Consider the following 13,624-nt stretch of genomic DNA (forward strand, 5'->3'; position numbering starts at 1 on the left):
CCGGAGCAGTCGCCGCCGCCGCCGCCGCCCGGCCCTGCCCGGCCGCCGTGAGTCCCGCCTCAGCCCGCGTTCTCCGCCCGCCTCGGCACCATGTCCGGCTCTGGCAGGAAAGACTTCGACGTGAAGCATATCCTTCGGCTCCGCTGGAAACTGTTCAGCCACCCCTCGCCGGCGGGCGGCCCGGCGGGGGGGGGCTGCCTGCCGCCCGACAGCAGCTTCGAGCACTGGGGGCCCAGCCAGAGCCGCCTGCTGAAGAGCCAGGAGAGAGGAAACGGCGCCTTCTGGAAGAAATCCGCCTCCTCCGCCTCCTCCTCAACGGCCACTACCGCCAGCCCGCCCAACGGGACGCTCCTGCCCGCCGGCGGCCGGCCCCGCGGGGGGCACGGCCCGGGGCCTCCGCCGCCCCGCACGGTCTTCTATGTGGAGTCCCTGGAGGAAGAAGAGGAGGAGGCGGAGGCGGCTCCCGGCAGGATGGAGGTCTCCCGGGAGCCCGAAAAGCCCCTGGTGCCGCCGGAGCAGAAAGAAACGCCGAGGGGCTGCACGGACGGCGGGGACCCCGCAACAGGTGACGGAGGCGGGCACAGGTAGGGAAGCGCGTTGGCTCACCCTGCGCGGGCCGGGGGCAGCGGGAGGCCGTGCCCCTGCCGTGCCCCTGCCGTGCGGCTGGGAGGAGCTACGGGAGCGGGGCAAGCGGAGGAAAGTTCGTTGGGAGCAGGGGTACAGAGCTCCTCCGTTTCAGGCGCCGCGGTTTGTGGGAGAGAAGCGGGAGGGCGGGTCTGGGGTCCCGGGGGAGCGTGGCCTGCTGCGCCGCCAGCTCTCGTCACCTCACTTACGGAGAAGTTCACCGAAATGCGAGTGTGAGGTTGGTGATGTTCTGCACTTTGAGGTGTCAGGTGACCGCTGAAATAGTCTCCTCTCTTGGAAGTCTCCCTCTAAATGGTGTTAAATAAAGGTAAGAATTTTAGAGTCGTGAACTGAGTAATACCTGAGAAGACCTAAGAACCGGCAAGTCACAGGCAGGTTGTAGTAGCTTCACATGGAATGGAATCAATTTGAATGTTGAACCCTTTCTTCTCAGTCGCACTCCCCAGCACAAACAGAAATTAAAGTTATTAGGAGAGGGAAATGTAGCTCTGACAGAGCTTCCAGAAGTACTGTCATATGAGGATGAGAAACTCTTCATTGGTTTGATTCTGACTGCTCAAGTTCCCAGTGGTTAAAGCAATTTTATTGCTAGCTCCCTTGTCACTTACTGCTTCTTCTGTGGAAAATAAACGTACATTTATATTTCTAAATAGAGAAGAGGCATCTAACATTCTTATGCCAATGACTTCTTATGAAAAGTAAAACATCAAAGACTTTACTTAGATAAAGAGATAACTGCATTTTTTATTATTTATTTATTTATTTTTAGATTAACATAACTGAACTGATTTTTTTTTCTTTCTCATAGAGCAAATTTCTTAACTGGGGAATATCTCTGCTCTAAACTCTTAATTGTGTTAGCAGTGGGGTTCTTTTTTGAGTAACTGTATCATTTAAATGAAGGTGGAGTAGCTGTTGAATGACAGTTTATGTTATTGGGTAAAGGGTCGCTGTTGCTATAATTTCTGTAAAGACTGCAAGTTTCTCTAAATAAGAATCAGAATGGCTTAGGTTGGAAGGGAATCATTAGACGCTTATAGGATTTGGTAGAAAAAAATTAAGATAAACTATGAAGAGAGGTAAGATAAAAGGTTCACTCTTCAGGGTTTCTGAACAAAATAGGTTAAAAACTGCTACAAATTCAATACCATTGTATAGATTGTATCGTCTGTGCACTGCTGGGTGTCTTCAGAGATACACATACTGGCAGATGCTTATAGAGTTTTGATGGCACCACTTGGTTTGTCCATAAGGGCTGACTTTCTAGAATGAACTCCCTTGTAGAATCATAGAATCACAAATGTTGGAAAAGACCCCCAAGATCATCCAGTCCAACCATCCACCTGTAACCAGTAAATCATCATGTCACATAAGTACATATCTGATTTACTCCTTGTGTGATTTCATAGACTTTTTTTTTACATGTTTTTCATTAATGGCTAGCGAAACAATACATCTAATAATCAGTAGATACTAGACTTGTTGAAGTCATATACTAAAGTTTGCCAAAAGTCAAAATAATGTAGATGCCATTGTATTATTAATGAAAATGCCACTTTGAAATATGAAAATGTTTAAGATATTTTATAGTCTGAGACTTCAGTTTTGTTTTTCCCTCCAAGACCTTTAAGTTTATACATATCAGTTTTGAATGTTCTGAGATGATCAAATACTGCAAAAATGTTGATATGTTCTTGACTGCCCAGTGCCTACCTGATTCCGTGTTCCAAAAATCTTCCTGTGCCTCAGCATCTGCTCTTTTTTGCAGAATTTATCTTTTTATAAATGATGCCAATTTTTATACTTCATTATGGAGAAATATGATTGTATATATATAACTGCACTTCAATCCCGAATGATAGATGCTACCAGATATGTCATCAGGCATAATATTAACTCTCTGCAAGCCTTCTGACTAACGTCTGCATTTTTCTGGTACAGTGAGTATAAAATTGTTAGCTCATACCCTCCTTAGTATTTTGTCCTGAACATAGAATCACAGAATCATACAATAACTTGGATTGGAAAGGACATTAAAGATCATCCAGTTCTACACCACTACTGTGGGCAGGGCTTCCACCCACCAGATCAGGCCACCCAGGGCTTCATCCAGCTTGGCTCTGAATTCCTCTAGAGATGGGATACCCACAGCTTCTCTGTGCACCTGTTCCAGTGCCTCATCACCATCTGAGCAAAACATTTTCTCCTAGTATCTAAATCTCCCTTTTTAGTTTCAAACCGTTCCCCCTGGTCCTTTCACTACATATTTTACAGCTACTTTAAAACATTTGAACTGTTGGGAAAGTAGCATTTTTGTTTTGTGAAAACAATGAAAATTCAACATGAAATGTACCCACAATATGTCAAATGTAGTAAGCAGGATATCTCCAGGAGTGTGGCATTGGTAGTATGTAATGTGAGAAGAAATTCAACGAAGTTTTGGCTTTATGTCGTTACCTTTGCTCAGTACCCGAATTCTGTTCTGGAATTCTTTTTTCCAATAATATATATATGCAGAACTCCCTTGTTGGGGCTATTTGCAGTTAAATACTTAATATTCTGGGAAATATGGGATTTATGTCATAGGATAGGAAGGTTGAGTTCTGTTTTATTAATTTGTTTTGGCATGCTTCTAAAGAACATCCTGTTGGGTTAATTGTACAGATATTTCATATGTAAATAGGGGTTTATGGATAGTTCCACTGGCCTTAGGAAGACCTTATATTATTATGCATGACACAGTATACTGAAGTAAGTGCTCTACATTCCATATGTATTTGTTAAAATATATATATACATATATACATATATATATGTTTTATAGTGAACAGTTAGTGTTAAAACACTGGTTGTTTGAAACTGCTCAAAAGCCTACGTATCAAATTGTTTTACAGCTTGCATGTCAAATTTCAAAATGACTGCATAAGAAATTTCATCAAAGATCCTGTTAATTATATAAGAAAAAGCTGTCAGGAAAAAAAATCTATACAATGGATTTGCAATTAACATTTAAAATCAACTCAGAAAAGCTTGAAAAATACCAGTTCTAAGATTTCTTATATAGCCATCAGTTCCTGTGTATTTGTAATGGAGTTTTTTTGTGATCATGTTAGCTTTTTCTACATGACCTATTAACCAACTCACAAAATGAATAGTACTCACTTAATAAGCAGACGGACTTTTATTCTTTCTTTGCTCATTGAGTGACAGAATGCCTTATTTGCTTTTAACTAGTCAAACCTTCACTTTGATGACATAATTACTCAGGAGCTCCCACTACTGTTCCATTTATGGAATTTCCTAACTTTGAAGTCTTAGGCTTTGCTTACCACAAAAACTCCGTTTCTCCCCTCTCCCCAAATAGGTTTGATCACTTGGTTTTAGGGAAGAATGGAAATGGAAGAGAAGTCATGTGTTGTTATTTTGTCCTCCCTGGGATGCAAGTCTGAAACTTTAGGATTCGCTGTCACTTGAATCAGTAGCACAACTGATGACAGAAGGGAATTCTTAGCTGTGTGGATAATTACAGTGGTGACTGTGTATGGTCTATGCAAAAGATTTGGAGATATGGCAGCTGAAGGGATAGCACTCTGTAGAACCTTCTGCTTCATTTGAGATGGTCTTGGCACACTTATATACTTCTCTTGTTCCCAAACTTAGCTCCATTAATTCCACCTTCTCTAAACTCTTTTTGTCCTAATTATTTGTTCTCCTTCTGGATCATGCTAGTCATGCTCTCCTTTGCGTAGTCTCAACCTTTCATGACTATATCATTAAAATCCTGGGCTCTTCTCACACGTGGTCTCACTTGTTCTTCCTGACTTCTCTTGTGATGTACTCTGCTATAGAACTGTCCATTCTTTCTTATATTTTGTCCTAGATGCTTACACAAACCAAGTCCAACTGTCCTCTAATTGTTTAAAAACTGTTCAGACCTCTCATTTTCTGCCACTATTTCCTTCTCTTAGTATTTCAGTGTCTTTCAGAGCTTCCTCCAGCTCCTTTGTCAGTTCTGATGAAATTCTTAGAGAATTTCCACTCCTGCGTTCCTTCTGGTGCTCACTTTTGCCCTGTTCTTCTAACTTCTTTCCTGGACTGCTGCCAGGTTGATGGTACCATTTGCTGTATCTAATGGTCAGTAAGGCCCTAAGTGTCAGTAATTTGGTGATGCGGTCTTATCTTATCTCTTTCTTAGATACTCACTTTAGAATAAGAGAAATTGTCATCCAGACATGTCTGCTTTCCTTCACCGAGTGTAACTGTAGTCTAGAGTGACTAATTCATATCTAAATGTTTAATCTGAATGTTTAGAACTCAAATAAATTTGACAAAAAAAAAAAAAAAAGTAAAAATGACATAATCTGAAGTCTCCGTTGCAAATTCAAAGTGTTCTAAATAAAATCTTGGTAGATTTTTGTAGTATGAATAAAGAGCATACGCCTCACCCTACTCCATGCAAAGGTGCTTCTCTAAAAAAAAATGGGGACAGTAAACACACAAGAAACCAAGACTTAAAAGTTATTTTTGTTGTTGCTATCCATATAATTTAAATATCAGATAAAATTATATTTTTCAGCCACAGAATGTTCCAAGCTTGAAGGAACCCACAAAGATCACTAACTCCAGCTATCAGTTTCATGCATGACTATCCCAAAATTAAACCATGTGTCTTTATGTATTGTCAAAATGCTTCTTCAATTCTGTCAGTCTTTGACGCCATGACCATTATCCTGGGCAGCCTGTTCCACTGCTCAACCACTATGTCGCTGAAGAACTTTTTCCAGATATCTCACCTGAACATCCTCGCTCACAGAGTTTGCATGGCTCACATCTATGAGCTCAGAGAGCAGAGATAAGCGCCTCCACTTCTTTGAGGAAGCAGTATGCCACCATGAGTTCTTCCCTCAGTCTCCTCTGAACTGAACTGAATAAACCAAAGGACTTCAGGAACTCCTCATACATCATTAGGAAAAGGAAATGCTGTTTGCTCTTTCTGTAGTTGATGAGAAAGTGAGTACGGAGAAGAGTAGCATTTTAGAATTCTTGCAGTTAAATATGCAGAAACTCTGTAATCTGCTAAAAACAGTGTTTTTACTAGAAGTGCGATGTACATGTATACATGTAGACATCTAAATTTGTATTATCTGCATTCTTTTAAATCACAATATTTGATAATGTAAAAAGTGGATATGTCTGCATATATGCATATCTTTATGCATATATACATACTTTTTTGCATTCCTATATGGTTATTAAAAAATCAGCTTTAGGTTTTTTGTTGTTTGTTTTTTTCTGGGCTATTTTTGTGAACAGTAAAATTCACTTAAATCAGATAAATGGAACAAAATGGAGAATATCATTGGAATCTGTTAAATTCATAAGTATGGTGCATATAGGTTAATATACTCTTAGTACTTGATCTTTGCTTTCTAAAACCTACTTTTTATTCTGTTAACATTTTATTAGACATTGTTGCAAATGGCTTAAGAGATTGCTCTTTTATATCTCAGATTTGCATTTCTCAGGTGAAAACTTTTTCTTCTAAAACTTTTATTATAATCTCCACAGAATTTCCTAGTACATTAATTTCCCCACTCTTAGTTAGATACTGTCTGTCTTGTATGCTTTTTTTTAGCAATTAGGATCCACAATCCATTCTTCCACTTACGTAGGCATATCTCATCTTTACACTTCCAATTTTGCTACTTCATGTGGAGTTTTATGTATTGTACTTGTCCCAGCTGGATTTATATGCTTGTGTGCTTTAATGTAGAAGTTAAGCCATAGGGGTAAACTTTGGTCTGCTCATTCTCAGGCTCTCAAAATCATAGAACATCTAGCCTAGCCTAGTGTCTGTACAAAGATGTTTTTACCTTGGATCAGATAAATGAGTTCATGGGTTAAATATATATTTTACATGAAGCAGAATTTCTTAAATTGAATTGCTGAAATAAAATAGAAAACAAAGCATGAACATGAGTATTTAAATATCAAAAACAAATCAAAATACACTTAGGGAATGAATTAAGACCTATTACAATGTCATATGTATGGGAATACAATTTGGAATTATTTGCTCCAGTTTACTACATTAAAATGAATATTAGACATAAAACATTTGCTGTTAGATCTCATTGGAAATAAGGCACTTTTTCTTTCATTCTTTGGCACTGTTTCAGTGCTTGCTATTATCTAAAAATGAGTTTGGAAGACAGAAATGTCTTTTTCAAAAGTCTGTTTCAAAATCATTTCCTGAATCTAAAACAGTAATCTTTATCACGCTGAATTGATTGTCAATTATGGCACTTTCTTATTGCCTAATAGTGACTGGCTTCACTATGTGGAATGCATCATTTGTCATTCTTTTCTCTCTGCATTAGTCAAGCCTTCTGTTTTACTCTGTATTATCAACACTAGAATGATCTACCTTTTGTAATGCTTGGATTTGTCATCTATTGCTATCCTCTTTCTGTTTCTAACCACAACGGAAACACAGCTTTGTTTTTACCCCATAGTATCGTTTTTTGCTGCTACTGTAGTGGAGCTTTGTGCAGTGCTCAAAAAAGAGGCCAAAACACAAATAGAGGGTGATGTTCATTCTGGACAGGTATAACCAGACATTTAAACCATCTTATCTTAATATTGTCCTAGGTCTGAATCCTTCCTTGGGTTCTAGTTGATACTCCTCAGCTTTGTAAATAGAGTGTTGTAGTATGTGGGGAGAAGAAATAAAGAATGCACACATAATATATATATATATATATATATATATATATATATATATATATTTGTTGTGTTTGTTTTTGTTGAAACTGTCTCATAGAATATCTTAGAGTTTAGTGATGAAGAGATTTTTTCAAGGCATAGAAATTCTCTTAAGCTTCTTGGGTAAGTGTTGTAAATGTGGAGAAGATATGCGAAAAAGTTCATCTGAATATACAATAATAACTTCAGATTTGCAGCTTTCTGTTCATAAAATTACATCTGCCTGTGGAAACAGAAGTTATTTTTATGTTATAGACAGGTTAGATGTTTCACTATTCTGTGCCTTCAGACTGATCTGGTTCACCGTTTTTTCTCAAATTCCTTGTTTCTCTGCTTTTAAACTGGAAACGGGAGTGATTTTAGTGCATATCCATTCAGTATTCATAGCCACATATGCATGCATGCAATCAAATTATGAGTATTTGTGAATGACCAACAGGTTTCTTTTATAAAAAGATTTAGCACATAATTTAATAGTACTATGCATCAAGAGTATCTTTCATGCCTGCTCTATTTTACTTATTTGAATTTTTGTTTAATTATTACTAATCCATTCTTTTGTCATAATCTTTGTTATTAATTAACTCCCAGTAATAGCCTGGTTTTTATACCAATTATCTGAATTGCAGAACAAAAAGATCTTAAAAGAAATAACAGTAAAAAACTAGTAATAGCATGCACAACCACAGAATAGGATTATAACAAGAGAGAGAGAAGGAAAGAAAATGGAATGAACAGTCTTTAGTATTTTGATGGAAATACATTTTTGATTTATTTATTTGTTTATTTTATATTCTACTGGCAGATGTAGGATAAAAAATACTGTCACATTTCAGAAGATGTTTTAACTAAAGAAGTTTCAATAAATATTTGTTAAACAGTGTATTTGTTTACAGTTAAGCCTATCAATTTGAGTTGTTCATATCTTGTCATTTTATCATAAAAGATTAATGGATTTTGTTGAAAAATAAATTATTTGGGATGATCGACACATGGATGAAAGTATGTGCTTCATTTAGGGTGGAAATGGAATTTATCAAAACTACTATAAAAGGGAAGGAAGTGAAAAATCTTTTTCACATTCAGAAATAGAAACGATAGTTGCTTTTGTGTCAGAATCATAGTACATATCAGTTGGAATTCTTTAGATTTTTCTTCTGGGGCAAGTACTTTAATTATAGTCACTAATGATTAAATAATGAAATAAAGAATGTACTTCTTTAAAATGAAAAAAACTAAAAATAAAAAATCTTGGAAGTATCGTCAGTATGTGACAGTGCAGAATTAGAATCTAAAATAACCCTGAAGAAAAATAGAGACAGACTCTAAATAGTGAATATAGAACAGTTCAACTTAGTATTCTGCTGAAAGAAAAATCAGGAAAAATACCCAATGGGATCAAATGACCGTGCAACAGTTCTGCAAAAAAAATTTCAATTGGTAAAGAACAAGTAAAATATGAGTAAATGATACCATGCTGCAGCTTAAAAAATAACCAAAGGAATGTACAGACAGATGCATAACCTGTGATACAAGCTGATTTGGAAGTTTCAGCCGCACTGTACTGTCTTTGGAGAAATTCCAAGTAAAAATCCTAGAATTTTAGGAAGTGTGGCATAAAAAAAAATTGCTGTACGGAACATATTTTCCTTTTTCATTTGATAAAAGTATTGATCTACTTCTCTTGTGAAGGGAATATTGGGAGAAGACTTAAAGGGCTTAAATTGCAATCAGACATTCAGCAGATAACAGAATCTATAGATAGTGAAGCACCAGATTCCTGGGAGCCTAGTGGACTGCTTAATGGAAGTGACTAAAAGAAAGGCCAGACGAACATCTACCAAACATATGATGTGTCTAAGAAGGACAGCCCTTTTTCTTTAAAGCAGGAAGAGTATCAAGTAATCTTTCATGAAAAACCAGCCTGTATCTTTCTGTGAAAAGGTTTGCTCCAAATGCTGATAGTTTTTAAAAATGCAAACATTTTGTATGGGGATTAAAAGTTTATCATCTTTTTTATGTGCAAGACTCATAATTCTCTTACACTAAGAGAATACAGAGCATTGAGACAGCAATTTGGAGAACTGAACATCTCTTCTAATCAAGGAGACTACTTTTTGACGTGTCCTGTTTTGTTTGTAGTGGTGATTGGGAATTGTGTCAGAAAAAAAGGAAGAGAAAGGGAAGGAAGGAATTTGTGTTGCCTTCTAAAAGACTTCCTCCTAAAAGTGGAAATCATCAGAGGGTTTCCTTCCAAATCTCAGTGATGAAGAACTGATACAGATGCTTCATAAATCTTTTCTCTGCCATTGAACTTGATTCCCTTATGCGTTAAGACAAACATTTCTAAAGCATTAATGGAAAAGTTTAAGCTACAGAAAAACTGAGAAATAACAAGATTATTTTATCACAAGTGTGAATTTTGGGAAGAATGGATTTTTAATTTTAATTTTATTATTATTATTAATTGCAAAATAATTGTTATTTTACAACAGAGGATGGCTAGGCATATGTGAAGTCAAATATCTTCACTCTTCAGAGTCTTTTGTCCTAGCCTGTCCTAGTATTCTAAATAGAGCTTCCTGTAATTACTGTGCAGTAGGAAAAGCTCAAAAATACTTCAGGGTTTTTATTTTGGTTTGTTTTGGTTTTCATGTTAGCATGTGAAAACATCAGTTGAAAATAAATAAATAAATAACCAACAGATGGTTTGTGCATTCTGTTACAAGCAGATGATAAGTGCTTTGACTAGTATTGTGCAAATAATACTGTTTGCTAAAGGTTTTGAAGAAAAGTATGAAAGTGGCTTAAATGAAGCAGAAGAATATCAGTGTGTCTGTTTTTACGTGGGAAAAGGTGAAGAACCTACACATTTCAACATCTGCACTGTTTATATTTCTATCTGATACAGATAGGATGGGAAACGAGAAACTAATAGTTTCAGAAGCCACAACATGGTTCTGTTCTACAAATTTCTAAATCTTTTTGTATGCAGTTATTTATCACAATGGAATCCTTCAGTTCACTGTATGATGCATAGTTTTTTCTTGGCAATGCTTCTCCCCTTCTGACCATATTGAAGATCAAATAGATAGTTTTTAACTGATACTTTATTAAATTATTTTTATTTCTTTTTATTTTTGGTGTTTGGTCATTACTTATTCCATTTTTATTTTTTTTTTTCCTGAAAAAAATCCCAAACCAAACAAAAAACCCCACCAATATTGTTTTTTCCTTTTTCATAAAAATAGATTAGAGGATACTCTGATGGTGCTTAGAGAAAGTACATTTTTCTTTTGGAGACTTGGAAAGATCAACATAACATGTCACAACTCTGAAGGACTTCTGAAATATTTTTTATAGCAATTATTGATAGCATCTGGCAATTGTTTTCTTGACAACTGTAAAACTAAAGTAGTTGTCTACTTTTTTAGAGTCCTATGTTTACACATACTTGGTATATCATTGCCACCACCTGGGATCTAATCTGCTTTACAACTTTACCATATTTCTTGTCCTTTTTACAAATATGCTTAATTATTCTTAAATTAAAGCTTATAGATTGCTATCAACATAATATTTCAAGCTTATTAGCCCTTCCTGCTACAGAATACTCAGTAAGATGTAGTCTCCAAAGGGAATGAGACATATTATTTTATATCAGAAAATACCATTTTAGTTAAAAGCTTAACAGAGCCAAAAGAGCTGTATTGTTCTTCTGTTCAGACGGTAGTTTCAAAATATCTATTGGCCCTGCTGTATGACCTTTTAAAATGGCATTTCTTAAATCTCTACATTTCATCTCAAATTAATTTAACTAAGCATGATAAGAAAAGTTTCTGGGAATAGAACGATCTGTAGGTATTACATTATAGTTAGAACATTTTGGATAAATGAGATTCATGCTAGAGAAACTGTGCTAAATTGTTAGTATCCTGCTTGGATCTGCAAGAATTTTTCATTGTGGTATTACTGACTGTTGGATTATCAGAACCAAAACAGTTTGTCAACTTTGCCAAATTTTCTTGGATAAAGCTACTGGCAGTTAACATCAGTGCAGCTATTTTAGGCTTGTTTTTACAATGATGTATTCATTTGCTCATAGGATTTTGACCAATTTACCTTTGTTAATCTAAAAAAATAAGACATCTAGTCCAGTGGTCAACTAGCTAACGGACTTAACAATTTTTTAATAGACCTACCAATTGTATGCTGTTTGTCTGGGTAAAGAGAATGTGGGATCTGTTGCTCAGGAGTTTTCTATCTGCATGATGAAATTATGTGCATTAGTTAAATAAGGAAAAGCATATTTTTTTTAAGGAATAGCCCAGACAGAGCATCAGATGGTTATGCAAGTAACAGAGGATCCAAGTATTAACAGAGTGTTCAAGTATTTGGATGAACTTAAGTTACTTTTACTCAAGTAGTACTATCATTAACCTCCTTTAGTTGCACTACAGAATTAAAGCTGACAAGATACCTTTATGAAATTTAAAATAAATAAATAAAAAGGAGCATAATGCTTTAATCACATAATATTTATTCGTTTGTTCATATTTCAGTACTTTGTCAGTAAAAAATTGTGTTGTACCTCCTGCAACCCATCCTTCACCAAATACCACATTAATAAGTACCCAAATTATATTCCCACAGGTATTAGAAAACACTTCATTTGTGCATGGCAGCTGGCATAAAAATAACAAAAAGTTATTTTTGAAAGGTTGGTATATATTTGTGAACAGATAACAGGGAATCTTGTTATCCTTCAACTAAGGGAACAAAAATGTATTAGGAATCAAGTACTATTAGTTATGATGAGGAGTACAAGTTTTAATTTTATAACAATGTAGTAATGTACAAATTGAAGTAGAATATTAACAACCAGGTCTTGGTTAAAAACTAGTGTGCTGGAGACTGTTGGGACTCTTTTTAATATGAAATTGATTGGAAGTCAGAAGAATTATTTTTTAACTGAAGAATAAGGGAGCTGAGAAAGTATAGAATAAAAAAACATAAAAAATAGCTGTGAGGTAACGGTGAACTGCTGCTTCATGGCAGTTTAATTCATTTTGCTTCAAAGCTACATCAATTGAGGAGCATTTGCAGGGACAGTTATTGTATGTCAGTGGAGAGACAGTGATATCTTATGATAGGTCAGCTTGTTCACTTGCTACCATCTACCATCTGTCCACATCCTAATACTGAAAACTCTAAATGTTGAGTTTCATTTTATTCAATATAACTGAAAAGTGAAAAATGTTAGCTGTCTTGTTTTATCCAATATTTTTGATTTACGTCTAGCTTAGCATCCATGAACCTGAAAGGAGCTGGGCTTGGAAGATATGGATGGTTCAGTTTGCTCTAAAACTTGTGAGGCGCTCCATGTTAGTTGTATTTGAAGAAGATAGAATGCTATATAGGGTTTATTGTTTTTTATTGTTTTGTTGCTTTGAAGAATGTGAGGTCTGAAAGAAACAGAATATTAATTTTGGTGAGGAACTAGAAGTTCAGTTCTATCTTAAAGAGGCATTAGTAAGTTTTTGTGTTACAAGGGAAACAGTATCACTGTTCAATACAGAATACTGCATTTCATTTTGGTGACTTATTTTGCTGTATCTTCTTACACTCTTTATAGCTGATTGAGAAACACATGCTTATAAGTCAGCCACTGTCAAGCTGACATACATCGATGATTGAATGTCTGCTATGAAATCGAATGGATCATGCTTCAGAAGTGCCTGGATGTTTATAGTGCACATCCCTAGTTTCCATGAGAAAATTTATAGAATGTGTGTGTATGTATATATATACATACATATATATACACACACATACATGTACATTTATACTCTATATGCATATGCAGTGTAGAATAGACAAGGGTGAAAGAGAATCTGAGTATTACCTTTCTGATGTGTTTCATGACAAGGAAGGAAGAATGAACTTAAGAAAAATGATAGGCAGAATTAAAAGAGATACACAGTTGAAGTAAAAATAAACTTTCACAGAGCTACTTGAAATTACAGCTACTACTACAGAGACTTTAGGATGAAAATGTAACTCAATTTGCAGAAGGGTCTAATTAAAAAGTGAAAGAGGACAAGAATTACACATCACAGATCATTATAATGAAAATTCTTATACTTGTAAATTTGCAATAAAAATTGAAAATATCAGAAGATAAGTATGAAATTTTAAGCTACTTTTTCAATTG

At 36.0% G+C, this 13,624-nt stretch overlaps 1 protein-coding gene across 1 annotated transcript in view; it reads left to right on the forward strand.

Annotated features, from left to right (window-relative positions):
• The first annotated feature begins 76 nt into the window (after positions 1 to 76).
• Positions 77 to 13,624, forward strand: part of KLHL1 (kelch like family member 1) — a 179,854-nt gene continuing 166,306 nt past the window's right edge. Inside the window, exon 1 of the mRNA XM_015851663.2 lies at positions 77 to 584. Within this exon, the coding sequence (XP_015707149.1) occupies positions 91 to 584 (494 nt within the window). The 5' untranslated portion in view covers positions 77 to 90. The remainder of the gene's footprint in view (positions 585 to 13,624) is intronic.

Source organism: Coturnix japonica, chromosome 1 (genome assembly GCF_001577835.2).
Source record: "Coturnix japonica isolate 7356 chromosome 1, Coturnix japonica 2.1, whole genome shotgun sequence".
Taxonomy (NCBI): Eukaryota; Metazoa; Chordata; class Aves; order Galliformes; family Phasianidae; genus Coturnix; species Coturnix japonica.